The following is a 26,877-nucleotide window of genomic DNA, read 5'->3' as shown; positions in this document are numbered from 1 at the left end:
CTAGGCAAATCTGTGTACTACCCTTCATTCTCCTGGTCGCTGGATGATCACAGCACCAGAGTCCCCTCTAGTTAATTTTAGGAAGCTCTATGCCCTGAGATGTTGTTTCACTTTTTTCAGGGCCCAGTGACCGTGACGAAGTGTGTGCCACCTGTGGCCTGGGCTTCACCCACTGCCCTGGTCACATTGGTTACATCAGGTTGCCCCTGCTGGTGTTCAACCCGGTCTTCCTCAGGACTCTGTATCAGGTAGTAATTACTGCTCTAAAGCCATGCTAATTGGATGATTGCAAACTAATGGTGCTTCGAACTTATTGGCATCACCTGCAAAGAAATGTTAGTCTCCCCTGATATTTAGTGTGTGCCAATGTCACGAACCTGATTGCATGAGAGACTTTTATTTTACCTGCGAATCTGTTCTTTGTCGATGCTTTTATGTCCGGGAACTATTACAGAACAAAGCGTGGATAACCCAGAGAAAGTGGGTAAATCCCACTATGCCGCTGCGTCCACAAATTATCACTATGCCCCCACTCCTTCTGTTCACCACTGATCCTCCCGCCACTCCTACAACCACCACCACTCCTGGTGGCAAGCCAGATTGCTCGGGGGATAGATTTCTTGCTGCAAAGAATTATAAGGCTTTGTGGCGGTGGCGCTGGTGCTGGTGTATTCGGGAGAAGTACCACGTAATAGTGACGTGCCCAAAAGTGTGAGATGCCCTGCCTCCTCAGATGCGTGGGCAGCCAAAGGAGGCATGTGGTCTGAACCGGTGCACGCACTCGCCATTTCAAAAATCCTGCTTTGCCGCTCTGCCTTGAGTGCAAACGAGCCTGCAGTGAAACTGGTTCTATGCTTCTCGTCACAGCAAGAGGAGACTATCTCATCCTGGTTCACCTCCCTGCCATTTGGGGTGGGAAATAAAGCTTGTATGCCTACTTTGCCTGCAGTCTTCTTCAATTTATGAGAGAAGCCTAAATGGGAACCGCAGCCAAGTGAGAGCGTGTGTGCTTGTTTGGCCTTCTATTTCTGGGTGGCTCTGAGAATGATGAGCAGCTTTTCAGCTAGGAAGTTCAATAGGGCGCCGGGGAACTAACTGAGCATTCTTAAAGTGTTTTATCTGGTTCATAAAAACAATCCTTTTCGCATGATCCTAGAATCTTTGTTTTCCAGTAATGAACAAACTAGCTCAGCAACAAGCACTTTTGAGCTGGTCCATGAAACTGGCTTCTGTGTGTTCAGGGCACGATCCGACGAGGGTGGTTCTCATGAAGGAATAGGCTAGTTCTCGTTTAATCAGTTTAGAGTGCGCCGAAGGATATGGAAGCGAATTCTTTTGAGACTGCAGAGAATATCTTCAGCAAATAGATCTTCATGGACTACAAGCAGCAAATCCGAGAACCTCGGCTCACCTTGTACCAGTACTTCCTTGGCAAGTTTGCAAATCTTGTTTGTTCTGGTCAAACGCACAGTGAGTAACGTCAAGGCTCTCCGTTGCTGCTTCTGTTGAGAGTTGTAGAACCGGAAGGTGCAGTTGTCGATGTACCAGAACATGTTTGCTACCTTCTGCAGTGTTTGTGAAGGGACACACAACAACGGTGATGGCTCCGAAACGACCAACACGCGCACAAGGTCCCACTTACTTTTCAATGTAGCGAGGGTGTTTGTATATCCCTTAACCTTGAGGGTGTTTACATATCCTGTGGCCATATAAAAAAACAAAGTATACTCAACTATACAATATCTTGAAAGACTGTCGTCTGGCTTCAAGTCTCTGCCAACCTGATCACTTAGCACAGGCATGACCCTATGCATACACACTATTTCTGGGTGATGATTGTTCCATTAAAATTAAAATTGACTATGGAAAAATTTGGTTAAAATGTCAAAAGTTTCTAAAAGCTACCACACTCATTCCATATGGGTTCTGGAACTTGACAACACCGTACTTGTCGATGTTTTGCCCGATGGTGTTCAGCAAGTGTTCTACTAGACCTTAAGACCTCTACCATGTCCCGCCTGGTGAGAGGCAGGGAATAGTAGAGGTCTTTGGCATCCACAGAAGTGATGGTCATGCCTGCAGAGCGCATAGACTTATGATGAAAGTTCCTCAACTGTCAGCAGCGACAGTTGATGCTATGGCAGAGCCTGCTTCAACAACTTTTGTCCGTGGTTTATATTGCTAATACACCATAAACCTATATTGCATTTGTATAGTATGGCCATTGGTCGGCAAACTCACTCATGAGTCGACTCATTGGGACTCGCTCAGACTCAGATCCAGCCGTGAGTCTGAGTGAGCGCGGTTGAAGGAAATTTTTTGTGAGCATGAGTAAGGGAGTTTCGTTAAGGAAAATTTTGGAGAGTCTGAGTCCGAGTGAGTCCAAAGAGCAAATTAAATGTCTTGAGTGAGCCTGAGTGAGTTCCACTTTCTTTTGCTGACCTCTTTTTTGGATATACAGCAGTGAAATTCGGGTTTGGCTTTTACAGATTGGAGAATACTATATCGGCTTGAATTCACTTGGCAAAAGACGTCTTGAGCAGCAGTGAATGAACAATATATTGCTACATGCATGTTGACATTTTGTGGGACGATGCGCGCGTGTGCCTGATGAAAAGGACGAACAGTGGTCTCCGCTCAGTGTCTGGTCAACCGGTCACGCCGCTGCTGTTGCTTTGAAACATATTTCATCCACAGCCTCGTTGATACGGCGTCTCTTCTCTTCTGTAACATATTTGGTGGAGGTGAAATGTTCCCCGTTCTCACCACGAAGCTTCGCAGTGGCCACACCGCCTGCCCTCCGGCCATGGCCTCCAATGATGACAACCCGTCACCGCCTTCAGCTGGAGCGCCAGCGACGTCAAGGCCAGGCTGAGCGCCAGTGCCCAGCCTGGCCTTGACGTCGACTACTGGCTCCGCGTTTACGAGCGCGTTAGCCTTACTCACCGATGGGACCTACCATGATGCTCGCCAACTTAATCGTTTACTTGGATAACACTCCGCGTGTATGGTTCTACGCTCAAGAGACCAGCTTGGACCGAGCTCACCAGCTGGGACATTTTCGAAAGAACGATTAGGCAACATCTTTGGGGACCCGTCTGGTCGACAAATGGCTGCGTGAGAAAAGCTCGCCACCCGTGTTTAGTCATCAACTGAGTCGTATGTCTCGTATATACAGGATGGGCTTGCGTTGTGCCGCAAAGTGGACGAGCAAATGACCGAGAGCAAGAAGGTGGGCCACATACTCAAGGGCATTGTGGACGACGCTTTCAGCTTGCTTGTGTACAGCAGCATCACGACCGTCGATCTCATAACTAAAGAGTGCCGCCGCTTCGAAATGGCTAAAAACAGCCGAGTTCTGCCTCGATTTTCACGGCTCCCAAACACGGCTGCCACGTCAACCTGCACCGATCACTGTGCCACATCGCCCTTGCACGAGAATGTTACACGCGTCGTTCGGCGTGAGCTTGAGGCATCCCGTCCGGCGCCATTTCATCCACTTCCATTCGACCAGGGCACTGTGCAAACACCTCCGGCGGTGTCAGTTATTCAGGCAGTCGTGCTGCAAGAAATAGCTAACCTTGGTTTTCCTGTCACCTGCTCCGTCTCCCGACCAGACTGCAGACTGATGCCAATGAATTCACCACGCCATGACCCATACTGTCTGCCCAGATCCCGCAATCCGACGGAATGGAGAACAGCAGTCGACAAGCCAATCTGCTTCCGTTGTCACCGAGTTGGCTATGTCTGTCGCTACTGCCAGAGCACTTGGATGCCCCTCCGTTGGAGCCAATTTTCTTCTTCTCCTCGCCCATACGTGGACCCCTTTTGGTATTCGCTCAACCGTGAGTATCCTGCTTCCCACGCACCTAGCAGCCACTCTACCGCTCGTTCACTGTCACCACAACGCCGTCGCAATCAATCGCCTACCAACTATAAATCTTCCCAGATGTAAACATAGATCATGCAGCTCCTGGAGGTAGTGCTGCATCAAGTGTGACTGGGAAGTAGTGCTGCATCAAATGTGACTGAGCTAAATCCTCCGTTGACGCTCTCTACTAATAAGAACTTGCTGGAAGTGTATGTGGATGGTCTTTCTTTGACGGCTTTTGTTGACAGTGGAGCTCAGATGTCTAGAATGACTGCTTGTCTCTGTCGCCGCCTCAAAAAAATATGTCTACCGCAACAGAAGCCGTCCGTGTGGCTGATGGTGGAACTGTGGCCGTCAGTAAAATTTGTACCCTTCATATTAGCCTTGCCGGCCGCCATATTCCTGTTTTATTTATCGTGCTTGACAATTGCCCTCATGACCTCATCGGCGCGATAGACTTTTTATCGATGCATTCTGCCCTGATCGACTGTTCCGCCGGCACTCTCTGTTTAGATCTTCCTCTTCTTCCAGATTCTCGCCCCGAGCTCCCGAAAAGCCTCTGTACCACAGACATCAGTCGGATACCGTGAAAAGCCCTCAAATTCCTTGAATTGGCAAGAAGTTCACCCGTTATTGATGGTGATTATGTCCAGATGCCTATTCCTGATGTTCTCCTGGCGCGCGACAGTGGTGTCGCGTGCCAGGAGAACATCGGGAATAGGCGTGAGGCCATGGTTACGACACTCCGTCGTAACCATGGTCTCTAACGGGACATGTCTGCCCATTATCAATTTCGGTTTCCCGCAGCAAGTGCTACCACACGGAATCTAAGTCGCCATGCTGCGACCCTTAATAGACGCCCAAGTCACCGCTTTTGCGGCAGACGCATGCTGCAATCTTCCATGTCGCCGGCAGGATGCCACATTTCTTGATGTGTCTTTGCGCCCCATGATCGACCCGCAACTCAAACCTGTGCAATCCGACGCCCTATGCCGCCTTGTGGCTTCCTACCGCGACATATTTGACACCGACAACAGTCCACTCGGTCAGACTTCCCTCGTGAAGCAATAATACTGCCGATTCTCCTCCCATTCACCGCCGACCATACTGGGTGTCTCCCACAGAGCCTAAGGTAATTCAAGAAGTCAAAAAGATGCTAGCCAAAGGAATTATTGAGCCCTGCTCAAGCCCTTGGGCATCTCCCGTTGTGCTCGTTAGAAGTAAAGATGACACGTGGCACTTCTGCATTGATTACTGACATCTAAATCAAATCACGAAAAAAGACGTTTATCCTTTGTCCCGCATTGATGACGCCCTCGATTCTCTTCGCGGCGCGGGATACTTTTCTTGAATTGACCTATGTTCTGGCTATCGGCAGATTGCGGTGGACGAGAAAGACCAAGAAAAAACTGCCTTTGTAACTCCTGACGGCCTATATCAATCCAAGGTGATGCCGTTTGGGCTATTCAAGGCCCCAGCCACGTTTGAGCTTATGATGGACTCGCTATTACAAGGGTTCACGTGGTCAATATGCCTGTGCTACCTGGACGATGTCCTTGTAGCCGCCCTAACCCAACGACAGCGGCGACACGACCGAGTTATCGCCTATGCTAGTCGCCTTTTCACAGCTGCTGAGCGCAGATATTCTCTTACAGAGCGTGAATGTCTTCCTCTTGTTTGGGCAGTCACGAAGTTCGGCCGTTATATATATGGCACGAATTTCTCTGTAATAACGGACCACTATGCGCTATGTTGGCTTTCCTCACTGAAGGATCCTATTGGCCGGCTTAGGCGCTGTGCTCTGCGACTGCAAGAATACATCTATACAGGCACAAACAAGTCGGGACGCCTACATCAGGACGCTGAATGCCTTTCCCGCTACCCGGTTGATGAATTGAGCACCATCCCTGACGCCGACACCGATACTTGCGCCTTCTTCATTTCGCAACAGACCCGCATTGGTGACGAGCAATGCCGTGATGCATTCTTGCGTGCTATAATCGAACATCTCGAATCACCATTTTCCGACAGGTCCCATTGCTCATTCGTCCTCCACGTGATGTCCTATACAGCCAGAACTTCTACCTAGATGGACCAGCCCAGCTGCTTGTCATTCCGAAACTCCTCCACTCTGCAGTTCTTCACAAACTCCACGACCTTCCGACTGCCGGTCACTTTGGTGTGTCACGCGCTTACGACCGGATTCGCCGACGCTTCTTTTGGCCAGGGCTTTCAGGCTCAGTCAGAAGATACGTTGCGGCTTGTGATAAATGTCAGCGCCACAAAACACCATCAACGCTTCCCGCCAGACACCTTCAACCACTTGACATTTCATCAGAACCTTTCTTCCGCGTTGGCTTTGACCTCCTGGGCCCTTTTTCCTTGTCTTCTTCTGGCAACAGGCGGATAGCTGTGGCCACAGACTACACAACGCGCTACGCCATCACACGAGCACTTCTAATAAGCTGCACCACACATGTTGCCGACTTCTTCCTACATGATGTGGTCTTGCAACATAGAGCTCCACGCCAGCTGCTTACAGACAGTGGCCGCACCTTTCTATCAAAGGTCGTAGTCGACATCCTTCAGTCATGTCAAACGAGGCACATGCTCACTATGTCGTACCACCTGCAGACAAACGGACTCACGGAGCGTCTGAATCGAACACTTACAGACATGCTTGCGAAGTATGTTTCTTTCAACCACTCTGACTGGGACCTTGCTTTGCCATACGTTACATTTGCTTATAATTCTTCTCACCATGACACTGCCGCTTTCTCTCCATTTTTTCTGTAGTTTGGCCGAGAACCTACATTAGCACTATCAATCAATCAATCAATCAATCAATCAATCAATCAATCAATCAATCAATCAATCAATCAATCAATCAATCATTTTATTTCCTTTAGGTAAGGTGGAGCACAGGACTAAAATATCAAGAGCTTGACGAGGTCTTGACCCCGTTCACAAGTTGACAAAGCAGCAAGAACGCAGTCAATCATGCACAACAAATATGAAATAAACATACAGGTATAACATCACAAAAAAGTAATACAAAAAGTTTATGAAAACAGTGCTAAGACAAAAAGAGAGTAGTTCAAATGTATGGTCATGAAGTGGCATGAACATGAAAAGCAATAATAAAAAGGAAAGAATGGGCATAAATACAGTCGCATAAATACACTAGATACAGTCATTCCATCTACCGCGATACCGACCAGCGAATATACACTTGACGCTATCACTCGGGCTGCCCACGCACGCGAAATCACCCGCACTCGCTTTCTCGCCTCGCAAGAGAACTAGCAGCGTTTGTACGATCAATGGCACCGTGACGTGCACTTTTTACCGGGTTCATTGGTCCTGCTGTGGTCCCCAACCCATCAACAAGTCGGCTTGTCAGAAAAACTTCTTTTTCGCTACACAGGTCCATATCGAGTCCTTTGTGAGGTTACTCCTGTGCCATACGAAATTGCCCCTGCAGCCTAATCGTGTTCAACTGCCACACAGACCACAGATATCGCACATGTGGCACGCTTGAAGTCTTACCACTCTCCTGCTGATGTTGACATGCATGTTGACAATTCGTGGGATGATGCACGTGTGTGCCTGATGAAGAAAACGAAGAGTGGTCTCTGCTCGGTGTCTGGTCAACTGGTCATGCCGCTGCTGCTGGTTTGAAATATATTTCATCAACAGCCTCGTCGATACGGCGTCTCTTCTCTTTCGTAACAGTACGATTACTTTGCAACAATCTTAACACTGCATTCTAGTTATCACTGCTGCTGACCTTTGTTTCATGGGCGTAATGAGGATCACAAGACTTGTAGACTGAGCAACTCCTCTTGGCAACAGGGTTGCCCATCTAAACTGTTGGCAGCACTTGTTCTTGGCATCTATTGACCAGAAAATGCTTCAGCTTTTCTTTATTTAGTCATTTTAAAGGACAGGGCATGCAAACACCGGCAGAAGGAGGAGGTCGGGGCATTTCAAAATGCACATAGTGGTGGGAAAGAAGGAGGGCATGAAAGCTAATCTTCACATGCCTATGCAGTATGTGAGCCTATTAATCTGGCACATGTAGGGGTTTACAAGAAAGGTAGTATTGAGGTGTTTTGATTTCATCTTCATGGAAAGTAATTGATACTTGCCTCACTCGTGCTCAGCTCTCTATTAATATAAGTTTTAGATGCAAAACAGCTCTTTGACTAGCCTGTGTAATGCCGGCCCTCTGTCCGCACCGTGCTCCCCTGGCCGCAGGTGTTGGGGCGGTGCCAAGTAGGTCATGCCTTCCCTCGCAGTGCGCGCATGTTGACATCACTCTCTCCTTAGCCTCTCTGATGTCTCTCTCGCTTCATCTTCTCCACTGCTCGTAATGTTCGAGCTCTCGTCGAGCGCTAAGGCGCTGAGCCATGCTCCCTCAAAAGCTACAGAAGATAGTGCCTTTTTCCTTTCCTTCAACTACACATTTATTTATTCATTCATTCATTCATTTGCACATCGAACAAACAGTCTTTCTGCGATGAAACTTACAGGAAGCCCAACCGGCCTCCCATGTCCTTGCGTTTCAGACAAATGTTCACTCAAGTAAACGCTACACCGAGTTCTGCTTCAAACTGTTCTTCCAGCTCCCGGGTCGACATCGCATTTCAACCGCGTTCATCAGGGTTCTTTTCATGGAGGTGGTCCATAATCTTATTTTCTTTATAACTGGTTTTATGCCGTGCTTTTCGGAATCGCTTTTTTGTCTTCATGGAATAGGTCGTTGAGTAATATCTTCATTGCTTCCTTTTCAAACATACGATCTTGAAACGAAACAAGGGCTTGAAGCTGTGCTATAATACTTGAAGGAAAAACAGCACAAGAAGGCAGATATTGCGATTGTCGGCCTCTTCGTCTTTCTATCATAGTTTTTCGGTATCATCTTGCACAAGGAAAAGCAATTGTGGAGTGAAAGCGGAATGGTAAGGCAACTGGGTTACTCATGAAATATATTAGGTGTGGCTATGTTGGTTTTTCCGGTCATAAGGTGTCGACGCAGGTCATGAAGTGTTCCAGTAACAGTGTTTGGAAAAAGAGTAACTGTGCACAGTGTAAGAGGCTCAAAGAATAATGCCAAATCTAATGTCATTTACAAAACGGAATTCAATGGCGGTGTAATTTATGTTGCAGCAAATCTAACGTCATCTTTTGCTTTTTGTTTTTTAATTTTTCTTTGCTTTCTTTTGAGCATTTCATTGTGTATTGATGGCAAGTACAATTTATAAATCTGTTTGATGTATATTGTGAGTGTGGCCATCCTATAATTTTTATATTTCAGTGTTAAACTGCTTTCTGCATGTCTTGCGTTCTACCTTGAAACAAGGAACCATGGACCTCGTCGAGCCTCAGTGATTTTTGTCCATAGTCTTAAACATTGTACGATTGTTGAAATAAATTTGATTTGATTGACAAAGAATGACATTAGTTGAGGTTAATGTCATTTTGCCTGCCCAATGTAACTCAATGAAAATAAATGTCATTTAAAATAATGTCCATGACCCTAGCTGTCCTGAGCTATGAAATTGGAAAAATAAAAATATCTATCTTTTAACTTTAGAAACTTTGGACTACTGGAATACAAGTGGCTAGAGAGTTTCGTATGAATTTCACCGAGCCAGACAGATCTCTGACAGATATGTTCACCTTCACTTACGATTCTGCACAACACTTTTGCACAAGGAAACAGTTGCAAGAATGCGTTGACTGATTTTTAGGGTATAGAAGAAACTTGATACACCTGCATGGTACAAAACCGATAGTTAGGAGTCATGCGAAGCGCACTGTTTCGAAGCCCACAAGTTATTGGAACATTGCTGACGCGAACGTTAAGAGGTGACTCACCTTATAATCATTCTTTATATTGTCACGAGTGCAAGTGCACACCAAAATTCATTGAATGTGCAGTTTTGTAGGCATGGGATTGAAGAAATGTGTCTCATGACTGAGGCATGGCATATCGATAATTACGGTAGCGCATGCTTTACCCAGACCCCTATTAACTTGCACAAAAATTAAATCTAATGCCTTAACAATTATCTTTTATGTAGGCTACCACACATGCAAAACTAATTGCATATTGCATGGGCATGCACAGATAGGTTTTCGTGCCCTCTTTCTTTTCCGTTGTTGTGCACATCTTCAGTTGTTAGTAGGTGTTGTGGTCTCCTGACTTTCTTTTGCAGTGGTGTAAGTGCTTCTCCGATTGCTTCAAACTGCTACAAAAGAGAAATTCTGCTCCATGCTGCTACGAACAGTAATTTTTGTTAGTAATGACTCCAAACCTGCTCCAAAATGGCTCTAAGAGAATAAGAATGAGAAACTTTCACTGTCGGACCAGCTCAAGAAAGGGAAAAGAATCTGAGTACTACCATCCCAATGTCCGACAAGTGTGCAACATGATTGGCTCTGATCACATTTATGCAACAAGAACTAGCATTTTAAAATGCATATAGCTCATTTGGCTGCTGTTTTTTTTTCCAGCTTGAGCAAGCTTGTGCACTAAATTGTAAAGAGGAGCACGATTGCTTTTATCTCATGCTGATTATGTATACTGCTTGTTTGGAACAGTTGTGGGACTGTGGTTACTTCTAAAACGTGGTACTCAACTTTACAGGCTTGATTTATTTCTGTCACAAGTACGAGCATTTTAAGTATATAGTTAACTTCAGTGCACATTTTTGATAACCAGCCATCTTTTTGTTTATTTCATGAAATTTTCATTGATTGTTGCTTATCAAATAAATCATATTATATATGTATATTTGCGAGATGCTATGCTTTGAACACCAACTGGTGCACAGCGAATTTCGTGTCTGCTCCTAAAACACCAATAGCTGCTCCAAAGTAACGTTCTTTCCTCTCCGAAAACACTTATGACTGGTCCAAAAAGTGAAAAGTCACTTCTATGACTGTTGTGTTTGTGTTTGATCATGCTGTCTCTTTTAGAATGAACTGGTTAGACATCTTTCTCTAATTGTGTGCATGAACTCGCTTTGAACGAGAGGACATGTTCGTGCCATTTGTGCTTCTGTAGCCCAATGGCCTTCGGAGTTCCACTGGAGTTACGGGGTGCTCTGTTGACTCGACAGTGGGTTTACTCGATGGCCTTTGAAACCACCCGTGTGGTAGGTCATGCTCGACAGTTTAGTTAATCAGCTCGATGGCCTTCCAAATGCTTGTGCAACACGGGTGTGAGACATTATCACAAAGGAGCACGAAACATTGGCGCTTGTGTTTCGTGTGCTCATTCATGGTTTTGTCTTACTTTGTGGCACCGTTTTGTTATTATCAACCCCTAGAAACTAGCTCACTAGTAAGGTATGTCGACTGCGTGAATCGCTCTGCGCAGTTGCTCCGAGGGAGCTGCTTCTCCTGCCATCGTTTGCTGTCGCCACCAGTTGCTTGCCAGGTGACGCTGGCACAACTGCAGGTGCTCCAGTACGGCGCAGTTGGTGCAGTGCAAGAACTGGAGGACCTTGCCAACGAGACCCTGGCCGGCGACGACGACGACGACAAAGGTCGGCTCGCTCATGGTGGAGCCATTAGGGCCACAGTTCAGCGACGCATCAAGCAGTGTGTGGCATCGGTCGTTGATGGTGTTGGCGACATGGAAGAGGCTCGTCGGGCAGCAGGTGCGTTGACGTTGAGGCTTAAGTGGGGAGCAGTTATGGGGCCTAGTGGCTGTTTTACTTGAGCGCAGCACTTTGTATCTGTCTGTCTTCTATTAGAACCAATAAACTAACATGGCATGTAGAATAATAGAGAGCTGAGCTAGATGGTAATATTTATTCTAAAAGATTGGATGTGCAAACAAAGCCACAAGTAAGAAGTCAAGACACCACAAACGCCGTATAACTACTGCACACTAGCTGAAAAGAAAGAAGGCCCAAAAACCTATCTGCACACACTCAGGCAATATGAGGACCTATCAATCCGGCATGTGGGAGGGGTCTCTGTGAGAGAGAGAGAGAGGGGGGATAACTGTAGAGGGCACTTCATTTTTCTTTATGCTAGTTCATTGACTGTTGACTCGCGTATGTGCTTGGGTTCATTTGATCATTACTGTGCGTGTACAAAACTGGGCATGCACAAAACTGCGTATGTGCAAATATTGGCATGAAGTTACGCTGTCCACAGTCCAAAGATAGATTAGAAAGTGAGTCTCTGGTTAGTGATCTCTTATGTTCTAATAATCTCTAGTTGATGCAGCTGCCCCTCTGTCCCTTGTATATGTGGCCGTAGCTCAGAGGAGCCTTATTCATCACACCTGCAATGAAATCAGCAAGTTTGTTGGTGTGTTTTACGAAACAAATATCAGTTCGCTTCTTGTCTGTTACTTGTACAGTCTTTGGCTGCCCAGGGACACAAATTTTACCTACCTTATTAGCAGCCGTTAAAACAATATTAATAGACTCAAAACGATTGAATTCAAAGCTCGATACCCCTGAATTAATTGATGCCATAGTGCCAAAGCCTGGTGCGATGGAAGTAGTTGAGCTGGCTGCTTTAGGTAGCGTGGTTGGGACGGTCTGTGTTCAAAGCCAACTGATTGGCAGTGGGGAGTAAGTAATGTGGCAACACTGGTTGTGATAGGGCATGCATGAAGCCTCGATGTCTGTCATATGTCTACGGACCTGGAGTAGGCACACCACAATGCTGAGCAGGAGAAAGCATGGCTACCGTTATGGCATATTTGCCTTGCTGCAAAATGATGCTACGGAGGTAAGAACCAGTCTCCATGTTAAGGCTGGTGGGGCTTTTCAGGATTTTGAGGTTGTTTGAGCTGGTGTGGGTTCCCCATGGTACAGTGGCGATCAAAAGTTGGGAGACCACGGGAGCGCGTGGCCAACAGCACCATGGCGCCTTCACACGGCTAGCAGAAAAGCTTAAAAGCGCTCACTGTGAAAGCGCATCCTTTCCTACCTGCCAACCTGCGCTATCGCTCCCTTCAACTGCGCGCACATTGGAACTCCAGAGAAATCGCAAGGTGTCATTTTTGCATGTCCCGCGGAAGCACCGTGCAGTGATAACGGGACAAAAATATCTAGCTTGTAGGGGCAGCACTTTCTGGACGCCGCTTCTTTGCCTTCGTTCCAGATGTCCCACGGAGGCGAAAACACAGTGTTTGGCCAAAAAACAGCACTGCTTGGTAATCTTACCACATGCGTAGATGAAAAAAATAAAATAAAACTGATGCAATGTGCATGTTATCACCACCGCGGAGCACCAACCAATCAATCGCAAAGGGTGCCCACAACGAGAACTGCCCTGCAAGTTGAATAACTTTGTGGCGATATTATCGCTAGGTGCTTCTGCGGTGCATGCAAAAGTGACACCTTGCGATTTTTCTGTTGTTCCGGTGTGCGCGCAGTTGAAAAAAAGCGAAAGCGCAGGTTGGCAGGTAGGAAAGGATGTGCTTGCGCAGTGCGCTCTCTCGAGCGTAGCCGTCAGAAGGCATCGTGGTGTTGTTGGCCACGCACTCTGGTGGTCTACAAAATTTTGATCGCCACTGTACCTTCTAGGATCCTCTATTCCATTGGTTCTGTGTCCATAGTGCACTGTAGCAGTGGAGGCAGGAGAACAGAGTACTGCTACATTGATATACGAATATGAAACGCTTTTACTCTGCAGTCCACTATGCTTGCATCCCTCGCCACCTTGTCATCGTTAGTGCAACTGGGTCTTTACAGAAGTTTGGGTTTTGCCGAGGGCACCTAAAAAAAAGTTTAGGGCCATAATGTGTTTTCAGAAATGTACGCAGCATCACCTTCATTGTGTTGGGCTGGCATATTACACGCGACACTTGTGCTCAGTCAGATGTGATAAAGGCACAAGGTAACTAGACTGTGCTGTCAAAATCAATGATACAGTTAAACCCTGCTACAATGAATACCGCTTCATAAAATTTCCGCTATAACGAAAAATTTTTGGTAAGCTTGAAGCTGAACGTCCAGCTCTAGGCCGTCCGGCAGGTCGAGGATGCCGCTCCAGTCCAGGAACTGGGTGCTGCCATCTGAAGCCACCAAGACCAAACTGCTGGCCCACTGTGTCATATAAAGTCTTTTGTCTCTCTCCCTGTCAGCAGTTCATAGGAGTCAGCATAAATATTGTTACCACATGTGTAATTTAGGTATGTGCACCTGTGTAGCGGGGAACATGGTGGCGGCAGAAGAAGAAAGAGGACCTTGGTTGGTGGCAACTTCCTCTTCTTCTGCCACCACAATGTTCTCAGCTACACAGGGGCACATACCTAAATTACACATGTGGTAACAATATTCTCACAACAAGTAATGCTTTTTCTTCTGCCGTTCCGCTTCAACGAAATTGGACAATGCAATTCCAGGCCCAGATGTTTAACGCCACATAGTAAACACAATCTTTAACAATTTGATGCATTTTTCAGAACATGAAAATGTATCTACGAAGTCTTAAACTCGCGTTGGCACCACCACAAACCACCACTGTTTTCCAAGCATGAGGGCCGCCATTGCTTGATAGCAAGGGCAATGAGACTGCCTTGCTTTTGCCACTGGCTTGCTTTTTAGCCGAAGCTGGCAATTCAAAGCTGAAGCTCAGTCGCTCAGTAGAAAGTTTTCTACACGCTTCTGCTGGGTGCAATCCCGCGACGATGCCTTTTCCGATGCCAATGCTATTGGTTCTTTTTGTGCTTAGTCAGTGTGTTCACTGGTCAGAGGCGATGTTTGTCGCCAATATCTTCGATATCAGCCAGCTGTGATGAGTGGATGATAAGAATAGAATAGAGTAAGGCCAAAGGCTATGTTGCCACGCCTCCATCTCAACATTGTCGGATACCATTTGATGGCAGACAGCTGCTGGAGTTAACGTGTCAATGCAACTGTCAGGCTTATTCACAAAAGCCGTTGTGGGCATTGTTTTAACATGCTTTTCAACATAACGTTGCTTTTGCTAGGAAAGAAAAGGAAGCAGCTGACCATTTTTAAGTTTTCGGAATAAAACATTGTTTGTTCTGTTAACTCTGGTCAGCTATATTTTTTTATTTCGCTGCAATAAAATTTTCGCTTCAACGAATTTTTTTCTGCACCCCTTCAGTTTCGTTGTACTAGTTGGGCTCAACTGTATAGTAATAATATCAGAGGTCTTACACCCCAAAAGCACACCATGATTCTGAATGTAGGAAAGTAATTTGAAGGGTTCGTTTTTCTTTGTTAGACATAATATTGATGGGAACGAATAGGAAGTAATAAAAGCATAGCGGCTGTTATCAGAAGTAGTTTTAATGTCAGTGTGAAGAAAGAAAAGTGGACGAAAAGATTGCTTTGCGCTGGCGTGGTCACTCGATTTCCCCCTTTGTTGCGGCCCGCCAAATGCTCCTCTTCACCTGTGTGAGCGCTAGTTCCTTTTCAACCCGTTGCATCAGCTATGGTGCTAGCTATCGGCATGCAGGAGTTTCTCCCAGAGCTCCCGCCAGCCACAGTGTGCTAGCTATCTGCGCGGATTGTTTTGCATGGTTCTGATCGGTGTTTTGTCATGCTTCACTTGTGATGCACTCGTGAAGAGATTGCAGTCACTTTACGTGGAACAGAGGAACAGAGGTAGATGGCTCTTGATACATGCGCAAAATTTAATGCATTATGATCCTTGTTTTGCTATCGCTCATACGGTACCAAAGAATGATTTTTTAGCAACGTTGTTGTCGATGATCTGACTTCAATGCCAATTAAATAACCAAGATTCAGTTTATATTATAATTCTGCACGTACTGTTGCATTCACTTCTGCTGGGTGACATATTTATTTCCACGACATGAGTGGCCGGATAACATAAATTGAACAATGATCAGTAATGATTTTTCGTAAGCAAACACAGATACGTACAATTTATTATGCAAATGTACACAGCTAGGGCAATACACCTAAATGAGTTGTTATGTTAATTATTACTTCCAGTGAAATGTGACAGTTCAGCAACTTCTGTTAGCAATGTGCGGCCTATGGCGCAGGTGCTACTCAGTGTGCCTGGAATCAAAAATTTGTTGGAGTAATCGGACAAAACTAAGGTCCTGACAGTATATCGCCACGTGTCCTAAAGTGCTGTGCTGCAACCGTTTCCCTTTATCTTTTTGTTTTCTTTACGCAGCCCGTTTGCACCATTAAACTGCCTTACAACTGGAAGAAAGTACACGTGCCAATTCATAAAGGTGGTTCTGGAAAAGATGTCGAGAATTATAGGCCAGTTTTCCTGACATGAATAGCATTCAAACTAATTGAACACGTTATTTACTCAGCTATCATGAATAGAATAATATCCAAAGTAAAGAACAGCATGGTATTGATGAGGGCTTGTCCTGTACTACACAACTTGTAGAATTATATCAGAATTTCTGGTGTGAAATTGATGTGGTCAGATAGATTGTTTGTTTTTAAAATTTTGGAAAAGTGTTTGGCATAGTTACCCACTTGTTTCTTATTTACGAACTTCAGCAACTAGGTATATGTAGTGATGTCAAATAAATGAAAAATTTCTCATCCGATCGCAGCCAGTGTGTTGGTGTTAAAAGGCCAGTCAACAGCATTCGACTTTTTTTTACACCCCCCAAACAAGCTCGGCAATTCGTAGAGTAGACCGCATCGACCACGTTTTCTGAATATTACAGAGCTGCACTGCGCAGAGCCTTCATTTCAAAAAGCAATTTCCGCACTCCTTTCCTACGCCTTACCAGTGCTCCTTGCACGCGCAGGGACCAAAAATTCTGCGATCGTGGATGTGACGCAGCACGCAGCTTATCCATGGGTCTAAGCCGGGTCTCAACAAACAAAAGTGAAGTCAACGACAGTTTCTGTTCCCACCCACAGCCACGACAGAGCTATTCAATCATATGAGTTGCGAAACTCCGCATAGGCTCCATACATGGAAGTAGGGACACTTCACTGATCCAGTTTTTGAGAGTGAGCAGATTGTTGCTCCGCTTATTGATCAGCACACCCACTACTAAGTGCATTATTTGTGTTCTGTGTTGCTGCTCCCAAGTGGCATGACAGTCTGCTGCCAAAAAATCGAACTCCAGAAAAATCGGGCCAAATTCATGTCCGGGTTTGGGAATGCAGTTTTGCTGCAAATTGTTTTCGGCTAAAAATCGAGCGACTGGGCCCCGGAGAAGCATCGGCACCAGGTAAACAGTAAACAACCAGGCATTGCAGCAAGCGGAAGCGCATTGCGACTGATCGAGTTGGCGGGTGACGTCATTTGCCAACGTCTTGTCACATTGTTGAAGTGGGCGAAGTGAGGACGACGGGCCGCACCTTCCCCTCCTTCTGAAGGAGAAGGGTGGTGAGGCAGCACGAAAATTTGAAACCAGCTGAATGCTATGTTCTAGCCCCTGTAACATCCTAATATAGCATGTATTCACAAAATTCTTGCGGCAGCATGTTCACGAAGCATAAGTGCACATATTTTTCTCTTCACAATCATTTTTTGGACCTTGGGGTTGTTTGCTGCATAGAGTTTCCTAAAATTAACTAGAGCGGACTCTGGCGCTGCGATCGTTCAGCGACCATGGGAATGATGGGTAGTACACACATTTGCCTAGTCTTCGTACTTGCAGACGGCGAATCGTACTTGTGGCTTCGTTTATTGCTGGTTACGGTATTGTTTTGAAGAAAAGAACGAACCCTTATGAACTTTGTGACCAGATTCGAAACGGTAAGCTTTAAAAAAATAAGGTGGTGAAGCACAACCGCTGAAAATTTGCTGATTTTTTGTTTCGTGAGAAAACAGTCCAAGCCACACGAACACACACGGAGCCAGAAGCACACCAGAAGTACGAAGATTAAACAAATGTGTGCACTACCCATCGTTCCCGTGCTCGCTGAAGCGCCGTGCGTTGCAGCTCTTGTAGACACTAGCGCCAGAGTTCCCTCTAGTGTATATCAGGAAACTTTATAATTTACTGGCCCTTTAATGGCAAAAAATGGACTTATGTAAACATCACTTCAGGTGTCCCACAGGGCTCTTTATTGGAACCTATATTATTTTTTTACATATTTCAGCCACATAAATTTGTGTGTTACCTCCACCTTATGACTGTTTGCAGATGACTGCTAAGTGTACCGAAATATATGTACGTGGTGTACGTGACAGCATCAGGGACACTTGAATAGAATTCGTGACTGGTGTAAACGGTGGAACATCTGTTTAAGTGCTAAAAAAATGCAGACATATGTGTTTCACTAAAAAGCAAAAACCACTGATAAAGAACTACTGTGTAAATAAGGTGTTGGTTACCACAGTTGATGTTTCTAAATACTTGTGGTGTCATTCTTTCCGCTGATTGTTCATGCAATGTGCATATCAGTAATATAATTGGTAAGGCTGGACGGGCGTTGAACATTGTTCATCGAAACCTAAGATGTCGCGAGGTCAAATTGAAATGGAATGCATTTACTACTTGTGTAAGACGAATATTAGAATATGCAATCCCACTATGGGATTCACCGGAAGTCACTCTCACTTCTCATGTAGAAAGTATCTAAAACAGAGGGGCCAGGTACGTCCTGGGCAGGTATATCCTAAATCACACAGTGTCACAATAATCAAACAAGAATTGAATTGGGAGTTGTTGGCTTTGTGCCGACGGAAGTGAAAGCTGAAACTGTATTTTTATATATATAACAACAAAGTAAACATAAACAAGGATGCTTGCTTAATTAAAGACACCTTTTTATATTTCCAAGCGTTATGATAGCAAACTCAAAATCTGAGACCCCAGGATGTGCATGTTCACCCCTGTCACACTTGGCGACTTAAGGGCACTTTGAATGAGTGTCACAAAGTGTCATTTTGGCTGTTTGCTGCTACACGAGAAAGTGAAGTGTATTTTGGAAATGATGGCAGCAGCAATTGATGTATTTGTAGCACAATGTATGGTTATTTTTTCGCCTGTGTCTCATCATCGGACCACGTTGTCTTCGTGGAAGTAGCACCTGTGGCACACGCCATCGCAAATGAGAACTAGAGAACGACTCACCTACACATGCGCAAGTGTGCCTGGAAGTAAACAACACGGCGGAAGCAGCCATTGCTGTGCATGTGCTGCCGCATCACCCTAGCGAACGTGGCTGCAGACTGCCCGATGGTGAGAGTAGCCAGCATTTTGTTGTATTTGATTACTTGTTTTATAACTACCAATATTCAATATAATAAAAACAATAGTTTAAAAATAGTATGAGCGCCGCTTTAGGCAACTGCGTATTCCTGTACAAGCCACTGGTACCGAGGCTACACACTTCATCGCAGCTGTCGTAGCGAAATGAGGTTGGTGACCACACTTGCCTGCAAGTGTACTTCGCAGTGAGTGACACTAAACTTTCTTGTTTGACAGCGCGCAAATGACACTTGCGGTGAAGTGTACTCGCTCAAAGTGCACTTAAGTTGCACGTGTGACAGGGGTATAACTCCTTTTTTTTCAGAAGTGTGTAGGAGAGTGAAATTTGCTTTCTGAAAAACAAGTATGTTGTGCAAATGAAGACTTACTTGTATCCCTCTTAAACCCTTCCTGTTGTAATGCCCAAAAGCAGTGCAGGGTAATTCTTGAAACAAGAAAAAAAAAAAGCTTGAGCCCATCTTTTTGCTTTCTGGCTTGTGAAACTTGCGTCTAGACATACGTGTAAATAAATGGCATTTTGACTGTCCACCTTTTGAGTCTGCGTTTGTTTTGCGGTAAAGGCGCCTTATGATACTTGGACAGTTTCATGTACTTTTTGTTTCTCATAGCGTAAATCGAGGTGGGGGGGGGGGTGATCTATACTTGAGCCTGACCTATATTCTGGTTTTTACGGTATTTGGAGACTGTTTATAGCGCTCAGTCGCAGTTTTGGTCTCAGATAGTGCTGTTACAGGCAAGACCGAAAGTGTTTTCCGTGTAAACATCGTTGGCAATGCGACCACACAAAACTGCATGCACAGGAGCTCCGTATTGAAACATTTTTTTTCAACGAAGGCTTCCTGCATGCTGCCTCTGAATCATCGTAAACATGTGTGACCCCTCAGAAGTGCACTGCTGGGGACATCAGCCTTTGTAAACCTTTGCAAGGCTGCTCCCTCTTTCCATCGAAAACGTCTGCTGGAAGAGAGCGCTCGCAAGGATCCGATTGTGGCAGCCAACACAAATTTGTGAGGCAGGTGGCAGTTGGTCGTTTACACGAAAACCAAAGCTGCACTTCATGTGCAATGGCACAACATGCACTTTAAAATTATTTTATATATGGTCTAGTCTATATTATCAAATACTTTGTTTTAGATGATGCATGTGTGTTGACATGAATCTGTATGTACCCCAAGTTATTGGGCCTTCAACATTTTGTGTTAGTGCTCCTCTAAGGTGGTCATTCCATCTCTAAATGCAGCAAAGCATTTAATTAGTTACTGCAATAAGTTGGGCCAATAGAGCTATAAATTTGTGTGGCTGTTACATGCATCGCTATGACTTCCACTGCTAATTAATTATATTTATCACACCCTCAAGCACCATCAATTGGTACAATGCAGAGTGGAAGAACAAAGGTAAAAGGTAGAACAGAAAGAAGACAAAGCTGAGCTTCAGATACGATATGGTATAAAAGATAAATAAATACCCACAAAAGTCAAAGGCAAACACATGGAAGTTCTCATTATTAGGGCAACAACTATTACACCAATTGATGCCTAGATGTAGGTCTCCAAAATGTTAGATGTAGAAGCAAGTGCCCAGTGTTGATGATGCTCTGCAGGTGTGAAGAATGTTGTGGAGTGTAGGCAACGCATCGTGAAGACGTTCATCCGTGAGCACCTCATGGGAGCGCCGCGCAAATGCCCGCATTGCGGTGAACTGCGTCGGGCCATGACCATCCAGAACAACAGCCGCTTCGTCTACACCAGCAAAATTCGACCGGTTGGGAAAGCACCTGCCCTGTCTGTGACGTTTAGGTGAGTTGTCTCATATTCGTTGATTCAGTGTGTCTGAAAAAGTTCTGTTTGAACTATGTGTTTCAGAGGAACACTCAAGTGAAATATGGCAGCTATTGTCTGCACTTTCTGCTGGTACGTTTGCTTATGCTGAGTTGCAATAATGCGAGAAGGTGGGCTAGTTGGTTTGGCTGCATACTGAGACTCTTGTGCACACTTCACTAACACACAAAGGAAAGGTTCGCAAGAACCAGCGGTAATGAGAAGTTGTTGATGACATACACTTCTGCAAAAGCTTGGATAACATTAAACATTGTCTATCTTTGTATGGTTTTGTGGGTTTCTAGTCAATATTTTTGAAGTTCACTTTAATCCAAGAATTCTTGTGTGCCAACAAAATCCAGTATGGTGTTCATTTTGTTTCTTTCAGCAATGGCTCCCTCAAAGTAGTGGAAATGAATTGTTAAGTACATATGTGTCTTTTGAGAAAGCATCTTGGGAAAGAGTATGTGCCAAGTTTTTACATACCTACTAGAAGTAACGCATGCTGGGTCTGTATTGCGAAATATTCACATATGGCAACAATGTCCCTATGAAGGACAGGGAGCTTATGGGAAATCTACTGATGCATTGTTTTCCTTGCATGGTGACTGCTCATTATGTCAGCCAGCTTCATGGCATAGCACAGACCAAGCTGACAGGACGCCAGCATTTCTGCCACGTTCCTGCAGTGGTTCCTATAACGGCAAGGATGTGTGAGGACATGAGAAACAGCAGTCCTTCTGTATGTTTTTTTCAAGCTGTTTGGGAGCAGTAGACTCTCACACACGTGATGAGGATCTTGTGGACTTTGTTGCGAGGATCGGCTTGAGGTGGCAGACTTATGTTAGACATTTTTTTGTTTATTTCTTCAGTGATATTGATCGAAGCTGCACAAGATTATGCAGTTTTTTTCTGCTGATTTCATATATTTAAGTAGTTTTCCTGTAACTCATGTTGTTTCTGAGATAACTTAAGTCCACCACCTGTTGTTTAATGCCACCATAGAAAAAAATGTGATTAATTAAAAGTGATATTTAAAATATGCCAACATAGGCTAAGTACTATAGATTGAAAGTGTGCAAGAGTTTTTTGTTTTTAGGCTTTTCTTGGTTATATTACAGCAAATTGAAATCTATTTTCAAAAGCAGTAAGAATTGTGTTACAGTTTTGATCAGTAATTAATTAAAAAGACTTGTGCTCTAAATTCTGTTTTCATACTTGCATTCTACACACATACAGGTTTGCATTGCAAAAAGAATTATTGTTGTACCTGCCCTAGATGCAGAGATGTTGAGGCCTCAAAATTGAACAGTCATAAATTTACTTGTTTTGAGAAAAATGGAAAAACTGAAAGCACACAGCTTCTTCAAAAAGCAACAGTCATGGTGCGCAAGTTTTGCAATCCTCAGAAAGGTGCTCATAAATTCGTAGCAGAGCTTCTAACGCAGGTGCTGGCAAATTATAAAGAAGCCTCGAAGATGGTCCCCATTTTTCTTCTTTTTTCTTCTTTAAAACTTTATTTTTTATCCTGTACATGAGGCAAGTGCGTCAACCTGGCTATTCCCATGACGGAACAGAGAGGGCGAGCCTCCTGGCCATGTCGTGGGCGTACTTGACAGCCAGGATTTGATTGTCATAAGCTGGTGATCTGATGAGCCTTTCGAAGCGTTCACGCTTAATACCGGCCCCAGCGAACTGCAGTCCCAGAGAATGTGGTCTAATGTGCATGCATTTTCGTTGCAGGCTTTGCATGTAATTCCTATTTCTTCTCCTCCATACCGCTCACTGATTCGAACCAGTGAATAGTACGATTTTGTTTGTAGTTGTTTAAGTGTTATGGCTTGTGATCTGTTTAAGTTTGCGTGGGGGTGCGGATAAATTCTCCTGCCTAGCTGCAAGTGTTTAGTGATTTCATTATATGTGGCGAGTTTATCTTTGTGTAGTGAAATCAATCCAGCGAAGTCGGGGCCATTTGTAAAAGCGTGCCGGTCGGTGAGATCGCGGGCAACACTGTTGGCTGACTCGTTTTTTTTGCAGGTTCTGTATGTTAACAGCACCAAGAATCTGGACAGTTAGAATGACATTACAAAAAATTTACCACTTCTTGGTGTGTGAAAATTTGCAGAGATAGAAAAATACTTGCAGAAATCAAATATGTAAATTAAAAAAAAAAAAGAATTTTTTTGTCACGTTTTGGTCCCTAAAAACCTGCCCTAGGGACCCAATGCTCCATGCTAGTTTGCTGTCTTCCTGTGATATATCAGCAGCTGGTTTATATGTCTTCTCTATCTGTAGGCGCACGCACGATGGCTTTGAAGAAGAGGACGAAGTTGTGGCCGTAGAAGAAGAGCGCCAGGCCCAGCAGAAGAAGGCTGAGGAGGATGCAGTGACTGGCGCCCTGTCGTACTTGACTCCCGTGGAGGCTCGTGCCCACCTGCGGGAGCTGTGGACCAAAGAGCGGTCGCTGCTGCAGAACCTGTTTGGCATCCTGGCCCTCGCATCTAGCTCACACGAGAGCCCTGTCGACATGTTTTTCCTTGAGGCCCTGGTTGTCCCTCCAACACGGTTTCGCCCAGTGAGTTCTCACCTTCAAGTGCTTCATTGTACGAGTGTGAGGGCACACGTTGGTGCAAAGTTGTTGCGGTTTCCAGGTTGTCCTGCATAGATTTAATGGGATGCCTGATGAAAACGCAATTGCACTCACAAGAGAATAAGCGTGTCACTTCTATAGTGTTACCCTCCACATCAGTTGCATATCACCCTTTCCTTACCAAAGATTTAACTGAGCTCATGCATGCTGAAAAAGAGTGGTATACAGTAAAAGAAAGCGTGGATTTTGTTCAAGAGAGGACTGTGTTCAGGTAACAGAAATTAGAAAATGAACTCGTTCTCAGGTGCAAGTGGTGCATGCCAGCAACACTAGTGCTCAGAAAAAAAAAAGTAAAAAGGTGAACGGGTGTTTTCCATATTGCTGTTTGCAGAGGCTGCACATCTACATTGCACCACACACACACATTCCGTTTCTCCTTGGCCGACCACTGTTGCCCATTAGCAAATATATGCGCAATAGTGGCAGCCAGTCACCTTATGCCACATTCTCCGACACTTCGTTTTCACTACTCACAGACATAATGCTGGGTACCCAGACAGTTGTTAGTCCTTTTTTCATCAACCTTCACAGTACCCGCTGCCGAGATTGTGCAGGGGCTTTCACAACATAGTCAACATATGGGTGATTGTGTTGGCAACGGAACTCAATGTGTCTCATACACACCTGTGACTAGCACCGTTCTCATCACTGTGGTCAGTGATAAAAAAAAATTGCAGCATATCCACGAAGTGAATGATGACGAGTGGGCGAAACTCCGGGGGATCACTAACCCCTGTACGTTGCCCGCTCCATCATAGAAAGACGTGACAACTTGTGTATACATTATATACAAATGTTTATTAATCACAATGCGCATGTGGTGTTGAAATGTGGGCAGTGGCTTCTTTTCATTATGACCGCGGAAACACCGCAGAAATCTCATTAACAGCGTGGAAATCTCATGGGATTGGTGGTTTTTTTTTTGGCTCCTTTCGCTATAGCACCTTCAAATATGATTTTTCTTTCTTTCTTGAAAGAGATAACAACTTAAGATATCATTATCATCAGAATAATTATGCCAACCGCAGGACAAAGGCTTCTCCCATATTTTGCCAAAAACTTGTTCCTGTGCTTGCTGCTGCCGCTTTATGTCATCTGCCCACCTAACTTTGCTTCCCCCTCATCCGCTTGCCTTCTCTGGGAATCGAGTCTATTACCCTTGATGGCCAGCGGTTATCCTGCCGACGTGTTACGTGCCTGGCCCAAGCAAATTTATTCTCCTTGATTTAACTATGATATCCTTAACCCTGGTTTTTTCTCTGACACATTTTGCTTTCTTCTAGTCTGTTAAGGTTCAATTCAATTCAATTTATTTGCATTGAATTGAATTTTGTCTGTTAAGGTTACACCTATCATCTTCCTTTCCATCTGTCGCTGAGTCGTCCTCAATTCAAGCTGAACCCTCTTTGTAAGCCTCCAGGTTATTGCTCTGTTAGTAAGTACGAAATGTCTCCTGACTGGTAGGGTACCAGAATCTTAGAAGAATGCTAATGTCATTTTAATCCATAAAAAACAGGACGACAAGGTCTTGAAGAATTACAGGCTTATCAGCTTGCTCTCCGTTGTATGCAACCTATTTACAAAGATAATTGGTAACGAAGTTTAGACAACATTAGAATTCAATCAACCAAAGGAACAAGCAGGATTTCGAACATAAGATATATAGATATATACCGTATATTACTTGCATTATAGGCCCACTTTTTTTTCAGAAAATCTGGCTCGAAGTTAGGGGTGAAAGTTTAGAAAATTTTTTCGACCCGGTTTTCGTGCTTTAAATCTGCACATTTATAAAGTAAAAGGGGACTTTATCGTTTACCGATTAATTCGGCATAAAACAAACATACCCACGTACCTTTTAATGAACAAGCCAGAGCCGTGAACTACACACACACGCGTAAAATTTATTTACTTAAAAGTCGTAGGTGTTCCTCCTTTTCCCTATTCGGAGTCTGAGTCGGAGAGCGCAAGCTCATCCTCGTCGAGCGGGGATATGTTTTCAGTGTTCGAATCATCCGCACTCCCCTACATTTCATCCTCACTCGCATCCAGTGCGTTTGAGATACCAGTCTTCTTCCAGCTTTTCCAGGCGATTTTGTCGGAGATTGCCTGCCACGCTTCCACGATCCAAGCGCACAGCATTTCCGCAGGTGGCCTCTTAATCTTACCACCTGGAGTCAGTTGATGTCCTCCAGCCATCCTGGCGGTGTACAGCCTTCAAATATTGTCCTTGAAAGGCTTATTCAAGAACATGTCCAATGGCTGCAGTATCAATGGGAGGTCGCCCGAAATCACTGCCAGATCTGTGCGCGGCTCCTTTAGCTCATCTCGTACGCGGTCTACTAGGTGCCCACGAAAACTGTCCAGGACAAGCATGGCTTGGAACAACAGACCACCCAGCCGCCGACCCCAGACTGTTTTCACCCTATCCACCATGAGTTCCGCGCTCATCCAGCCTTTTTCCTGGACTTTGATGTAGGTGCCTTGACGAAAATGTGCCTTTGGGAGCGTCTTACATTTAAAAATAATGTAAGGCGGTAGCTTGCGCCCATCCTCTGTCAGCGCCAGCGTAACGGTGCATTGTTGTTTATCAGCGCGACACGTTCTGACGATGACGTTCTGTGCACCTTTTTTCTCTACTGTCATGTTTCGCGGCATATCAAGGCAAATGGGGTCTGATCAGCCTTGCCAATCTTGGACAAAATGAAGTCTTTCTGCTGTCGGAGCTTTATAGCGAAACGGTGGAAGTCCACCACTTTGTCCTCATATGCTGCGGGCAAGCGCAGGCACAAGGTGGTCCGACTTTCGCAGTGCAAGGCCATGGCGCCGCATGAAAAGAGTTGTCCATCTAAAGCTGGCTTTGAACTCTTCTGCTTCGATGCACTGCGCTTGGGCTATTCTGCACGCCTCAGTCTGCAAAATATTCGGTAAGCACTGCACAGTGTTGTCATAGCTCTCGTATATGCCGGACCAGTTGCTCTTCGATGTTCGTATACCTGCCGGTCTTGGCACCGTGGAAAGCCCGTCGTGTCTTCTTTGTCGCCTTAAGTTTTTCTTCTTGATCCTTCCAGTACCGAATAACTGGTTTCTCCAACACCGAAATGCCTGCTTACAGCCGGGTCGCCGTGCTCCAGCGTGTACTGCACTGCCTGCAGTTGAAATCCAGGCATGTAACTTGTGTACTTCCCCATGGTGGAACCAAAGTTGAATACATGACCACAACATACTGCACACTGCGTGCAAAATGGCGTTTTTTTTTATTTGATGGTGATGATGGCGATCGAGCCCCCGGCATTGTATACGTGACCTCCAAGGAGCGCGGCAATTTGGTGGGTATCGGTAATTGATGGAA

At 45.1% G+C, this 26,877-nt stretch overlaps 1 protein-coding gene across 5 annotated transcripts in view; it reads left to right on the top strand.

Moving 5' to 3' along the window:
- Polr1A (RNA polymerase I subunit RpI1) overlaps positions 1–26,877 on the top strand; it is a 610,310-nt gene that overhangs the window by 34,776 nt on the left and 548,657 nt on the right. For 4 of the 5 annotated variants that reach the window (XM_075882913.1, XM_075882912.1, XM_037432148.2 and 1 more), the window contains exons 2-5: positions 121–248; positions 11,262–11,544; positions 20,659–20,854; positions 23,171–23,450. In XM_075882913.1, the coding sequence (XP_075739028.1) occupies positions 121–248; positions 11,262–11,544; positions 20,659–20,854; positions 23,171–23,450 (887 nt within the window). Of the gene's footprint in view, positions 1–120; positions 249–11,261; positions 11,545–18,131; positions 19,026–20,658; positions 20,855–23,170; positions 23,451–26,877 lie in introns of those variants that run through there. The other variant, XM_075882915.1, reaches the window with a different exon arrangement.

This window comes from Rhipicephalus microplus, unplaced genomic scaffold, assembly GCF_043290135.1.
Source record: "Rhipicephalus microplus isolate Deutch F79 unplaced genomic scaffold, USDA_Rmic scaffold_14, whole genome shotgun sequence".
Lineage (NCBI taxonomy): Eukaryota > Metazoa > Arthropoda > Arachnida > Ixodida > Ixodidae > Rhipicephalus > Rhipicephalus microplus.
Note: the sequence above shows the minus strand (reverse complement) of the source record. Positions and strands in the feature narration are given on the sequence as shown.